We start from the raw sequence: 12,915 nt of genomic DNA on the forward strand, positions 1-12,915 counted from the left end.
AATACAGGCTTCAGATAATTCAAGTAATCAGTCCATCCCTGTGCCCCAAATCCCACCAGGATCTACTCTCATCTATTACGGTATTGAGTCTTTCGAAACCTGTAATTGAAAGACACGAGGCTCTCCTTCCCGGAGAGACCCAGAGCCTGGGTCTGGAGAGAATAAGCTGCCTGGGTCTGGAGAGAATAAGCTCTGAGAGCTAGTTTGGAAGGAAAGGAGATGGAAAGAGAAGGGGCTCTGGTCCAAAATGGCAGGACTCAGGGAAGGCCCAAGCACGCCCATGAGAGTGAGGGCTTCAAGAGGAAGGCACCCTCAAAGAAGCCTTTCATAGAGATCAGGGTTTTCCAAAGTGTGGGAAAGGAGGGAAGCAAGAGGGATGGGGAGGGAAGGAACAGGGTAGGGAGGAGGGAGGGAGACGGAGAAAGGCATAGGGGCAGACAATTCAGGCCTGAGGATTAGATTTCTCTGCCTGGGCAGACAGACCCAGGCAGCTTCATAAAGATGGCTCAGGGCCTTGGCCGGTGAGAACCTGCGGACAGCCCTGGGACCTAGACCACAGTACCAAGTGTGCGGTACCATATCTGCATGGCTCTGTTCTGATTGGCCCGTGTGTGGCCAGTGTGAATTCTGATTGGCCAGGAACCAGCCAACCACGTGTTGAGCACTTGGAGCTCTGCGCGCGTGGGATTCCGGACCCACTGGACCTTGCAGGTTGGGGTGACGGATGGCCCATCCCTCAGACCACCCTGATCCTCGGGCACATGTGAGACAGGGAGTCCTGGCATGACACCAGCAGGAGGCAAGGGAATGCCTGGAGAAATAGTCCCATTTTTCCACCATCACACTGAAATGAGTATTCAGAATCCAAAACACAGGCGAAATACACATATATAAAGACAGTGATTTTCTTGGCGCATCTGAGATGCAGACCCACCCCGTGATCTCAGGTAGTCCTCACCACTCCCCTGCAGGGAATATATACATACTGCCCTCATTTTAGAGGAGGAAACTGAGGTTAGTGTGGTAACTCACGGCACCGAGGGAACCGTCCTCCGCGCCATCTTCACGGCGGTTGCTTACTCCGCCTATGACACGTGCAGGCCCAACCACCCCCAATGCCACCAGGGTCAGCCCCAAAGGAAGCCACCACAGATCAGGATCTTTGTATTATAAACCCACTTTTAATAATAATAAAAAAATCTATCATGAATTGAATGAGAAGATCTGTACATCGTAAAGTAAACCAGTGCACAACGCCCTTGTCCGCAGGGAACACTCTCCCTTTCTGCCATGGGGGTCCTTATTTGTAACAGGCTACCTCCGTCCAGCGACAAGCTCACCTCTTGCAATCTGATGCAGGGTGGCAAGAGAGGGAAGGCGACTCCTGGGGATGCAGGGAGCCAAGATGTTGATGCGGCTTCAAGCGTGCAGGGCAGAGGGAAAACTACACCTGATCTCACCCATCAGCCAAGGCTGGAAAGACATGTCTCTGCTGGTGACAGGAGCTGGAGGGACAAACTCCAGGGGTGGGGAGGGTGGGGAAGGGGGCCAGACAGGGAGTAGATCCTGCGTAGGTTCCTGTGCCCAGGTGGCCAGGGTAGCTTCCGGTCTCTCTGGCTGGCAGAGAAGTCCCAAATGCCTTGCTGCTGCCTTGCTCTGGATTAACATTAAAAAATAAATTACAGAAGCCACCACTCAGGGTATCCCAGCAGCCCCTCTACCACAGAGGACAGACACTGGTGTGGGACTGCCTCTCCAGTGGATAGTTCAACTGCCTCCAGCCCCCAGGCCTGGCCCAGCCACCTCTGAAACCCTTGGAGCCAGCCATTCAAAGAACAAAGTCATTCACCCTAATACAGGCCAACGGCTAGAGAACTGAAGGTGGGTGGGGAAAGGAACCCTAGTCGATACCTGTAAGCAATATCTTAAGACCCTAATACTTAAAAAGATGAAATACCGACATTTCTTCAATTTTCAATAATTTAGTTTTTTTTCTTTTTTTTTAGTAGAACTGGGAAAAGTTGTCAATACTACTTTATGTTGGTCCCCTGTTAGACAATATAGCTTTCCTTGAAATTTAAAACACAAATATATACTCACACAACCTGGGGGGTGGGGGCGGGGGATAGTGGGGAGGAAGCGGGAATCTCAACACAACCAACGACAACATAAAAATCCCAAAATAAACCATAGAGAGTTCACGCCATATAAATAAAATTGGGGCAAATCTTGTGCCCTGGGCTGATGGCTCCAGTTCTAATGGCGTTGATAGAGGAAGCCAGGGTGGCTTTCAACCGTCCTCTTGGTAATAAGTGTTGTGCCCTGTCCCTCTTTCGTGGCAGAGGTCTGGCTTTTCTGAGTCCGTTGGAGAGGTTAGTACAGGGTTAAAGGGGGATCTGGAAGCTAAGGTGAGGAAGAGACACGTGTGGTCACCTGGAATGTGGACTTAGAAGGAAACCAGAGGTTTCCAAAGTGCAGGCTAAGCCATGGGCCTCCAACTGCAGCGCCCCTGACATCTCCCGTGTCCTGGGAACTTCCAGACAGGAGCCCAGGCCCTGGAGGCACCCATCAGTTCTGTGGATCCCCAGGACCCCCTCTGGCTTCTGGCAGAAGTGTGGAGAACGTGCCGGCCCAGGGCCAATCGCCAGTTCATCCGCGAGTCAGGGCACCGTTTATCCTCCCAGGAGGTGACGTGATGGAGGAGGCTGGGCAGGTCTCGAGGCAGGCGGAGTGGAGGCCTCGGGCCAGCTCTGGAGAAGGCCGCATGGCCCCCTGTGTCCTTGCAAACCCCGGCTCCAGAGGATGCAGCCGGGCATCAGGCACCTCGGCGTTTAGAGGTCTCCGTCCACCGGTGGCTGGCAGAGGCGGTAGAGCCTGGTGGATGGAGGTGAAGAGGATGAGGGGCGGCCACGGCTCGTTATTATCGTCGCAACATGTGATTTATGTGAACGTGCAATCATGCCCAGAAAGCAAAACTCAGCAGGTGTAAGAAGATGCAGAGTAAAAAATTATTGAGGTCGCCCACACTCTCCTCCAGCAGGCCAGTCCCCGCCCCTCAGCAGTCTTGCTCTCTCCAGATTGGCAAGGGGTTTGCAAATACAGACGCAAACACATGCTCCCATTTGTGTGTCAAGATACGCATGTGGGTGTGTGATTACACGTGTGGGTATCTGTGCATTTTTCCACGCTAATGGTGGCCAAGGAGACCCAGCACTCTGCCCCTGGAGCTTTTCATTTAATATATCTTGGGGGCTTCTCCCTGTAGCACGTGCCGGCCTGCCTTGGGTTTCTTTCTGCACTGGGAGGATTCTGAGCCCCACCTCAAGTAACGAAGGAGTCACTAAGAGGTTTCAAGCAGGAGAGAGCATATATGCTGTGTGAGAAGGATAGCAGGGGGACCAGACAGGAGGTGGCCACAGAGACACAGACAAGACAGGGAAGCAGGAAGGCGCAGGGCGTCAGGAAGGGGATGGTCTGGGTTCAGAAGGGCTGCTCTGATTCTGTGTGTTAGCTGTGTGCCCTCGGACAAGACACCTAACCTCTCTGGGCCTCACTGTCCCCACTGTCCATGGCAGATAACACAAGTACCTTGCTCACAGAGTTGTTGTTTAAGCAAATGAGTCAATATAGGTAAGGAGATGGGAATGGTGCCTGGAGCAGGGGAAGTGACATAGAAAGCATTTAAGGGACTTCCCTGGTGGTCCAGTGGCTAGGACTCACACTCCCAATGCAGGGGCCCAGGTTCAGTCCCTAGTAGGGGAGCTAGATCCCACACACCGCAGCTAGGAATGCGCAACTAAGAATCTCGCACGCCACCACTAAAGATCCTGCCTACCATGATGAGGATTCCGCACGCGGCAACTAAGACCCAGAACAGCCAAACACATAAAAAATAAAGAAATAAATTTTGAAAAGTATTTAAAAGCAACACGGGCCAAGAGTGTAGGCAAAAGCTAATGGAACACATGTAAGATATAAATGAGTTCTTGTATCGCTCCAACACGGTTTCCTAGTCTTGACAATGTCCTGTGGTTACATGAGACATTATCCTGGCTGAGGGGGGTGGGCGTTGCTGCATGAAGGACCCCTGAAAACTCTGTATTATTTTTCTAACTTCTTGTGGTCAAACTATTTCAAAATAAAAAGCTATTTAAAAAGTGTGGGCCGATGTCAATAGCAAATCAGGACAGTGTGGATGGAGAGAGAAGACGCACTAAAATGAATTATTCCTAGGACAGGGGTCTGCGCACAGGGCTATAAGAAGGTCTGACACTGACTCAGGGACGACGGGGCCATGAGGACAGGAAGAAGCAGTGGGCTGAGGGCTCTGAGGGCAGCAGAGAAGCAGTAGTGGGCAAGCAAGCTGGCGGGCACACAGATCATTGCCCCACGCTTCACTCGGGCCCGGCCTCACTTTCCCAGCCAAAGTGGGAGCCCTGGGAGGTAACAGACTAAGTTGTATTTGTTGTTTCCCAAAGTAGGGGATCCCATAAATGAGAGGGGAGAACCCATCTGAATGCCAGGGCATCTGTCTGGGGTGAGGCCAACCCCAGGGAAGGGAGCAGAGGGAAGGAGTTGGGGGGTGGGGTGGGGGGACAGCCACTCACCGCGGGGCGCCCTGGGGCACCTGGTCCTTGACCCGGAGGTTTTTGGCCAAAATCTCCACCCTGGGGCCCTGGGAAGAGAGAACAGTGAGGGCCCAGCTGTCTCTTGGTGGAGCGCAGGGCGCTTGAGGAGATGTGTGGGTGTGGGTGGGGTGACTGGGAGATCCCCAGAAGCTAAGATCTGCAGCCCCTCCAGAGGGGATACGGTCATCAGCCCCATCCCCAGACGGCCCCTCATCCCACCCGGGGTTTTAAGCCCACCACGCCCCGGCCTGGGCGCCTCCCCTGCAGCCTGACGGGGCCCTGGGGCCTAGACACCCCACCTGCTTCCGCATGATGTCTGTGGCCTGCATGATGCACTTGGGCAGCAGCCCGTGGCTCCGCGCCAGGATGGCCGCCTGCTCCAGGGAGAGGCTCAGGGTGCTCCTGCAGTGGGGCGGCAAGGGGTGGGGGGTCAGCACGTGAGACTTGGGCGACGTCCTGCCCCCCACACAGCACCCAAAACCCCGATCGGAGCAGCAGGGACAAGGGACAGAAGCGAGAGAGTGGTCCAGCCCGGCCCCAACCAAGACGGGCGCCCATTCCTGCCAGTGTTCTACGGATGCTCCAGCAGAACCAGGCGCCTCAGCCGCTCGGTCACGCCAACCAGAGTCAGGGGGCTGGGAAGTTCGGCAGCTCTCCCAGGACCACCTTCCCCTGAGGTCCCATCTCACAGCGGTCAAACTGAGGCCGAGAGTGGGCCCTGGCCTTGTCTGGGCTCAACAGGGAGCGGAAGAACCAGGTTTCGAAGCAGGCCTCCAGTCTCCCACCTTGGGGCCCCAACCCCCAGGGGCACGCCCAGCCCCCTCCCGGCCACGCCCCCCACGCTGGGCCCCACCCCCTAGAGGTCCGGCCACGCCTCCCTCCGCACCTCTGCATGCCTGTGCCGCACATGGCGATCTGGCAGGCCCCCAGGCGGTAGCAGAGTTCGGAGGAGATGGGGATGAGGCCGGCGCCCAGGCTCCCGGCGGCACCAGACTTGGGGTGGACCAAGGACTTCATGAGGCGGCAGAGCTCATCCAGGGCGTTGATGGGGCGAATCAGCTGCGAGGGGCACAGGCCCGGACGGTCAGAGGAGGACCCCCCACCCGGCCTTCCGCCCCAGTCTTCACCTCCGATCAAGCTCCATCACAGCAGGTGTCTTCCCCACTCTGTCACCGGGGTGACAAAGCCAGGACTCTTCCATGAACCCTGCGGCTGCCCCACAAGCTGGCATTCGGCACTCACAGTATGTTTCAGGCCAAACCCTCCCATCTAATTCTCTTCCCCTGCACAGGTGAAGCCAAGAGCCAACGCCCCTCCCCGTCCTCTCCAAACAGCAGCCCCTCCCCGGGAACAGTCTGTGCCCCCCCCACCCCCACCCCTGGCTTGTCTGGCATTGCCAGTGCAGGCACAGAACTCTGGCCAAGGCTTTCTGTGTCATCTATAGACTGCCAGCAGACTACAAACTCCCAAGGGGCCGTGCCCACCCCTTCTCCTGGAACCCTAGCCTCACAGTCTGAGGAGCCCCCATAGTACTGTCAAAATTGAGGCCCCATAGTGCCTGGGCAGAGGGAGAAAGGCCTGGAGCATGCAGGGGACGGGGTGGGGCAGGGGTTGGGGGAGGGTAGGCACAGCCCTCGAAGGCCAAGTGTGACACACAGGAACGTGGCTGGAACAGCCAGATCTTTCCATTGCTCAGGACAGGCCAGAAGCCTCCGTTTTATGGGAAATCTTTTGACTTTTAAATGCTGGCAACAAACAGGAAACAAACAAAAAGAACACTGCATGGCCATGTCCGGCGTAGGGCTCCAGCCCCAGAGCGATGCTGCAAGGAGTGGGTGCCAGGGAGAACACATCATCTAAGGAATTCTAAAGCGGGTCAGGAAGAAATTGGAATTTCTAGAATGGGGAGGGTGCTGGAGACCCCAGGAGACGTCCTGGAGAAGGGACTGCAGAGGCAGTGTCCCAGCCAGCATTCTGGCTGGGTGTCACCCTGGTCGCTGTCCAACCAGGCAAACCCCCTGCCCTGCCCAGATTCCACGGCAGGTGAGGGGAGAGGGCACACCTGGTCTATCTTCACTGCCGTGGTGCTGGCGTCCGTGGGCAGGTTAGACCGTTCCAGGTAAAATGCCCTGAGAGAGAAGAAAGTGTGAGGCTGGGGCCGCCACACCCACCACCCCGTCCCCTTCTCCCGCCCCTGCCCCACCACAGCTGCAGCCTCTGTCTCCCAACAACTCAGCGAAATGAATCAGGGACAGCGGCTGACACAGCTCTCCGTGCCCACAGTCATATGCTCCTCCAACAGCCCAGGAGGAAGCAGGAAGGGTGCTCAAATGCCACCTCGCCCCACTGCCCATCTGAATCAGCACCCCACGCTCTCTCCCGTGCTGGTGTTTCTCTCCTCTGACACCACCATCACTTGATACGTCACACTGCTCTGTTTACTGGTTTATTGCTCATCTCCCCTTCTAGAACAGCACTCAGCCAACTTTTTATGTAGAGGCCCGAACAGTTGACATTTTCAGCTGTGTGGACCAGTTTGTCTCTCTAGAGATGCTACGCAGCTCTGCTGCTGCAGCACAAAAGCAGCCACAGACGATACATACACGGATGAACATGGCTGTGTGCTAATAAAATTTATTGACAAAATGGGGTGGTGGGTCCAGGGGCCATGGCTGCTCTAGAATCTATACTCCATCAAGAACAAGCTTTGTTGTCACTGCTGACTCCTAGGCAAGCACCCAGAACAGAGCCCGGCCCACGGAAGGTTTCAACTGACAGGTGCTAAAGAAAAGGATGAATGCAGATCACAGAGACCATATTTTAAATATTCAGCAAACGGCAGAGAACAGACCGATGGCATTGATCGATCCAAAGAGATGCCAGATGTAATAACAGAGGTGAATGTTCTCCCTGCACAGACAAATGAAAGTATCATTCTCCCATTTCCAAATGGTAAAGCTGGGCTAGGCCCCCTTACCACACCTTGACACCCTGGTGTCCTATTTCTTAGCCCACCTTCTTCATGGTGGGAGAAGGTGAGGCAGAAGGAGGAAGGGGCCAGAGTCGGGGTGGCAGGAGTGGAGCCCCTTCCTTGGGTCCAAGGCTTCCTCCTGGTGAGTGTGGCCCCTATTCTCCTCTTCTCCTTGGGGGGGTCTCCTCTGAGCAGGACCAAGGCCCTGGGGTTACACACCTCACTCACAGGCAAGGATCCTAGGGCCCCCGTCACGGCTCCCTCCCCCATGCAGAATGAAACAGGCATCTCCTCCCAGCTGGCAGGACCTTCTAAAACGAAGCCAAGCAGACCCAGGTCAAAGCTTAGCTCAGCCACTGTCTAGCTGCATCCCTTGGGTGTGCTCCCTGGGCCTCAGTTTCCCTCATCTGTAAAATGGGTTAGAAAGGTAACTTCTGTGAGAATCTGAGGAGCTCGTGTAGGCAGAGGGACTGACACACAGTAGGTGCTCAAGAAACGGCACTTTGCCCGCCTGGGCACTGCGGGCTCTCTGGTGCCTTCCACGCAAAGGCCCCCTCCAGATGAGTGTCCAGGATCCTGGCCCCAACATGAGGCCCACGCAGGTACCTGAGTTTGCGGTAATACTGCTGAACCTTCTCCAGAGACTGGGCGTTGATCTCCTGCTGCAAATCTTCCACAGCCTGGCTGCCTGGAGGAGGCGAGACCTCCACATTCTCCAGAGCTGTGAAGGGAGAAGATGGGCGAGGCAGGCACTTGGCTCCCAGCGGGCACAGCCGTTCCCCTGTGGGGCCCCCACAGACCGGCTCCGCAGCTCACCTTTCGTGAAGAGCACAGTGTGCAGCCTCAGGCTGGCCCCACTCTCCAGGCGGGAGGGCAGCTTGGAGAAGTGGTAGCTGTCCAGGTGGAGGACCACCTTCAGCGCCTGCCGGCTGCCCTCGATGTGGTAGAAGACGTTCGTGTCTGTGGGGGGACATGGCGGGCCAGGGACACAGCTGTGGGGGCAGCTTCAGACCCTCCTTCAGACCCCAGAGCCGCGGCTACAGGCCTCCCTGCCCTCCCGTCCAGGGGCGCCTGAGACAGCCCCATCGCCCCACGCTCAGAGGAGCAGCCTCTGACCTTCCTTGTCCCCCTCCCTCAACAGGTCTGTTTCCACTGCTTAGTTCTGAGGCCTGACACTGATTCTGTCCAGCTGGGGAGTCATCCACGTTTGTCTTCAGAGCCTCACCAAGGCTCCTTGCAACCTCGCCTGGTAGCCTCCACCAGGCAGAAGCTGCCTTCAAACAGCACCTGCATCTTGCTTACACCCATAGGGAAGAGCATGCGGCTGGGTGGCATTGGCACCCCATCCCGTGCCCGTGGCAGATATCACTAATCAAGGTGATTCCCTCTGAGCCCAACTTGGCCTCTAGACAGGCAGCCACTGTCAACCAATTCCAACAGGCACCTGAAACGAAACCCACTGTGCAACTAGGCTCCAGTCCACATATTCTCAACAGGGTGCTATTGCCTCTAAGGAGGTGAAAACTGGTTCTTATGGGGAAAGCAAAAAAAATTTACCCTTTTCATGTATAAAGCACAGACAGACATACAATACCTAAACGGATATATAGTATATCCATCATACTAAAACTTCATGGGGGTGTGTGAGTGAAGTCGCTCAGTCGTGTCCAACTCTTTGCGACTCTGTGGACTATAGCCTGCCAGGCTCCTCCATCCATGGGATTTTCCAGGCAAGAATACTAGAGTAGGTTGCTATTTCTTTCTCCAGGGGATCTTCCTGACCCAGGGATCGAACCTGGGTCTCCCACACTTGCAGGCAGACTCTTTACTGTCTGAGCCACCAGGGAAGCCCCATGGGGGTGTGTGGCGATCAGCAAAAAATTGTCTAAATAGGCTCCTCAGTGAGGTGATAGAAAAACAACAACAACAATGAAAAGGACCAGTGGTTCTCAAATTTTGCTGCTGAGTTCAGTTGCTAAGTCATGTCCACCTCTCTGTGACCCCACACCAGGCTCCTCTGTCCTCCACTAGCTCCCAGAGTTGGCTCAAATTTGTGTCCAGGTCTTCAAACTAGCATGCTTCAAAATCACCAGGAGAACTTATTAACACAGATTTCTAGGCTCTGCTTCCAGCTTTGGATTCAGGAAGTCCTGGATGGGGCCCAGAATTAGTTTTTCCAACAATCCTCCAGGTGCTGGTCCAGGGATCACAGAGAACCATGACTCTGGAACTGAGCCCAGTGGTTCTCAGTCCTGGCTGTACATTTAAGTCTTCTGGAAAACCTATCTAGAATCCCAGTGTCCAGGATTCATCCCACAGACTGAATCTGAATTGCCAGGGCCAGGAGTAGGACCAAGCCTCAGTATCTGAAAAGCTCCCTGGCTGATCCCAGTGCCGTCAGGGCTGGGACTGGGCAAGACTGTGAGATCCAGGAGGGCAGAAACCACGGCCACGTCTCTCTCCACTGCAGCCCCAGAACCTAAAACTGAGCCTGACACACAGGATGTGCTCGTAATTACAGTGATGTGAATAGATGGATGGGGGGGGTGGATGGATGGTGGACAGATGGGGTAAATGGGTAGAGGGATGGGTGAGTGAATGAATACATGGATGGATAGATGGGTGGGTGGATGGATGAGTAGATCAATAAATGGATGAGTGGGTGGGCACACAGAAAGATGGGGGGAGGGAGGGAGAATGAAAGGAAAGAAGAAAATTATGGTGTTAAACTCTTAGAAAATCTTAACACATCTTCATTCCAAAGAAGGGTATCTCTGGGAGTTTTCATTAAGAACTGGGTACTGGCTGTTTTTCCCTCCTAAGTGCTGTTGGAGATGGCTGGGTTTATATGAAATGAGACCCCCTTCTTCCACATATGTTGGGAGCAGGCAGTTTGAAAGCATTGTGTCCCAGGTCAACCTTAGGCAGCTGGCCTGGTGGCAGAGGGAGGAGCAGGGTGACCCCAGAGCAGTCCCTCCTACCCCGGAACCCGGACTCTCTCAGTGGGGGTGAGAGGAATCACTCACTGGCCACACAGTTCTCATCCAGCTGCTTGAAGGAGAAGGTGACGTTGTCCAGCTCCGAGAGGGTCACCCAGATGTCCTCCAGCATGGTCCGTTCCTCCTTCTGCAGGAGGAAGACAGGGTGGAGGAGTTTCAGATCCCACCCCTGCCCCGGGTTTTACTTCAAGATGCTGCGATTCAACTCCGGTTGACACACCAGGCTGTGGCCCTTCCAGGCAGGAGGTCCTGTGCGGGGCTCTCCAGGGCTGGACAGGAGATGGTGTTCACTCCAGGCCTGTCCCACCTCTTCCAGGTCAGAGCCCACCTCTGCTCTAACGTGCCAGGTGGCCCTCTTTCCTGAGCCTTCCCACCAATCCCACTGAACCATTCCAACCCAGCATCCAGTTCAGAGCCTGCATGTCTTGACGACTGGTAAATTAACACACGGGGTCCCAGTGACCTCATATAAGAGGAAGGAAGTGAGGACTGGGTGTTCACATCCAGAAATCAAGTGAGAAGGGATCTGCCATCAGGCGGGCGCCCGTCTGCAGCATCGGCCAGCAGAGGGAACACCAAGGCCACGCTTTCCCAACCGGCCTGCAGTTGTGACTTCTCCTCCCACCTGGGAAAATGTCGAGGAGGCTCAGAGCTGCAGAAGCCAGGGGAGCTCCAGCCTGGGCGTGTGGGTGGAGGAACAAAGACCGCAGAGCAGGTTTTTACTCCTGGGGAGCATCGGCTCTAAGTACCAGTACCCAACAATGCTGAGTCACTGGCTCTGCCCTCACCCCCGGCGGCTAGTAGAAGGACCCACCCTGATACTGAGCCCCGAGAGTGAACAAGCAGGGCAACGAGGGATAAAAGAGAAAGTGCAGAGAAAGCAGATCAGCTGGGGGAACTGGGCTTAGCATCGGGCTCCCACAGTTCACACCTGCTCCCTGGGCCTTAGTGTTCTCATCCTTAAAAAGCGGGTATGCTGCCTTGGGGCTACTGCAAAGACTAAACCAGAAGCTATTTGCACCAAGGAAGTTTCCCTGGACCATCACAAAAGTCTGCTCACGGGTCTCCCAGCCTCTGCCCTTACCCCTCCACACTCTTCCCCACCCCGCAGCCCCAGGTGATCCTTTAAGTGCCAAAGTGAGACCCTGTCCCTCCTCTGCTCAAAACCCTCCCCTGGCTGCCACCCACGCGAAGGAACAGCCAAAGTCCTACAAGAGCCTGCGAGACCCGCACAGTCAGACCCTGGTGGCTTCTCAGGACTTGCCGCCCCTCACTGGGCTCACTGTTCCAGCCATGCTGGGAACCTTGCTGTTTCTCAAACACTGTGTGCCTGCTCCAGCCTCAGGGCCTTTGCACCTGCTGTCTTCTCTGCCTGGAGGGCTCCTCCCCAGGGTCCGAAGGCTCATCCTCTCCCCTCTTTTGGTTCTTGGGTCAGAGGTCACCTTCTTCGTGAGGCTCCCGGTGGCCACCTTATCACACTTTCAACTGCCACTGCCCACAGACCTTCCTGCCCCCTCCTCTGCTTAATTTTTCTCCTTCCCCCTCATCGCTATACACGAGGGTTTCTCAACTGCAGCACAACTGACACTTGGGGCCTAGATAATTCTCGCCTGAGGGCTGGGGTGGCTGAGCACCCTGGAGGAGCAGCCTGGCCCCTGGCCTCTACACACCAGACACCAGTACCTCCTCTTCGTCAACCGAAAATGTCTCCAGACATTGCCGCGTGTCCCCTGGGGGCAGAACTGCCCCGTGAGAACCAGAGGTCTACACCATCCGTGTCCTTGGCTACTTATTTTGATCTCCCCAAAATCAGGATATAAGATTCCTGAGTATAAGAACGTGGTGCTATGTCCAGCGCCGGGTCCCCGGTGCCTAGAACAAGGGCACCCAGCAGGTTCTCAGTGAGCCGCTGCTGAATGGACGAACTAGGAGCATGACGGCGGAGCGAGGCCTCCCCCAGCCCCACTCACCACAGCCGGCGAGAGCAGGGACTGGCAGTGCAGGAGGACGCCCGTGGCCGCCACCTGCTCCAGCCACTTGCGGCTGGCGTCCCGGCTGCTCTCCTCGTACTCGCCGTTGTTGTTGTAGCGGTAGCTCAGGGCTGCCAGCAGCTGCTCAGAGAAGGCGCACACGGCGGCCACCAGGGCCTGGCAGAAGATGCCGTCCCGCCGCAGCTGCAGCTCTGTGTCTGCGGGCGGAGGGGGCGGAGGGGCCACGCGGGGCCATCAGCAGGTTGGCACCCCGAAACCCCGAACTAGCCCCCTCTCCCCTAACCGGACCACCCATCTGGGCCCAACTTGCCAAAATTCTCTTCATC

The 12,915-nt window shown here is 55.8% G+C and overlaps 1 protein-coding gene across 1 annotated transcript in view; it reads right to left on the minus strand.

The window, feature by feature from the left end:
* Positions 1 to 1,183: 1,183 nt before the first annotated feature.
* PREX1 (phosphatidylinositol-3,4,5-trisphosphate dependent Rac exchange factor 1) overlaps positions 1,184 to 12,915 on the minus strand; it is a 178,431-nt gene continuing 166,699 nt past the window's right edge. Inside the window, exons 32-40 of the mRNA XM_052650398.1 lie at positions 12,569 to 12,786; positions 10,626 to 10,725; positions 8,416 to 8,559; positions 8,206 to 8,320; positions 6,691 to 6,757; positions 5,515 to 5,687; positions 4,928 to 5,030; positions 4,608 to 4,675; positions 1,184 to 2,874 (exon numbers count right to left, since the gene is read on the minus strand). Of these exons, the coding sequence (XP_052506358.1) occupies positions 2,832 to 2,874; positions 4,608 to 4,675; positions 4,928 to 5,030; positions 5,515 to 5,687; positions 6,691 to 6,757; positions 8,206 to 8,320; positions 8,416 to 8,559; positions 10,626 to 10,725; positions 12,569 to 12,786 (1,031 nt within the window). The 3' untranslated portion in view covers positions 1,184 to 2,831. The remainder of the gene's footprint in view (positions 2,875 to 4,607; positions 4,676 to 4,927; positions 5,031 to 5,514; positions 5,688 to 6,690; positions 6,758 to 8,205; positions 8,321 to 8,415; positions 8,560 to 10,625; positions 10,726 to 12,568; positions 12,787 to 12,915) is intronic.

This window comes from Budorcas taxicolor, chromosome 13 (genome assembly GCF_023091745.1).
Source record: "Budorcas taxicolor isolate Tak-1 chromosome 13, Takin1.1, whole genome shotgun sequence".
Taxonomy (NCBI): Eukaryota; Metazoa; Chordata; class Mammalia; order Artiodactyla; family Bovidae; genus Budorcas; species Budorcas taxicolor.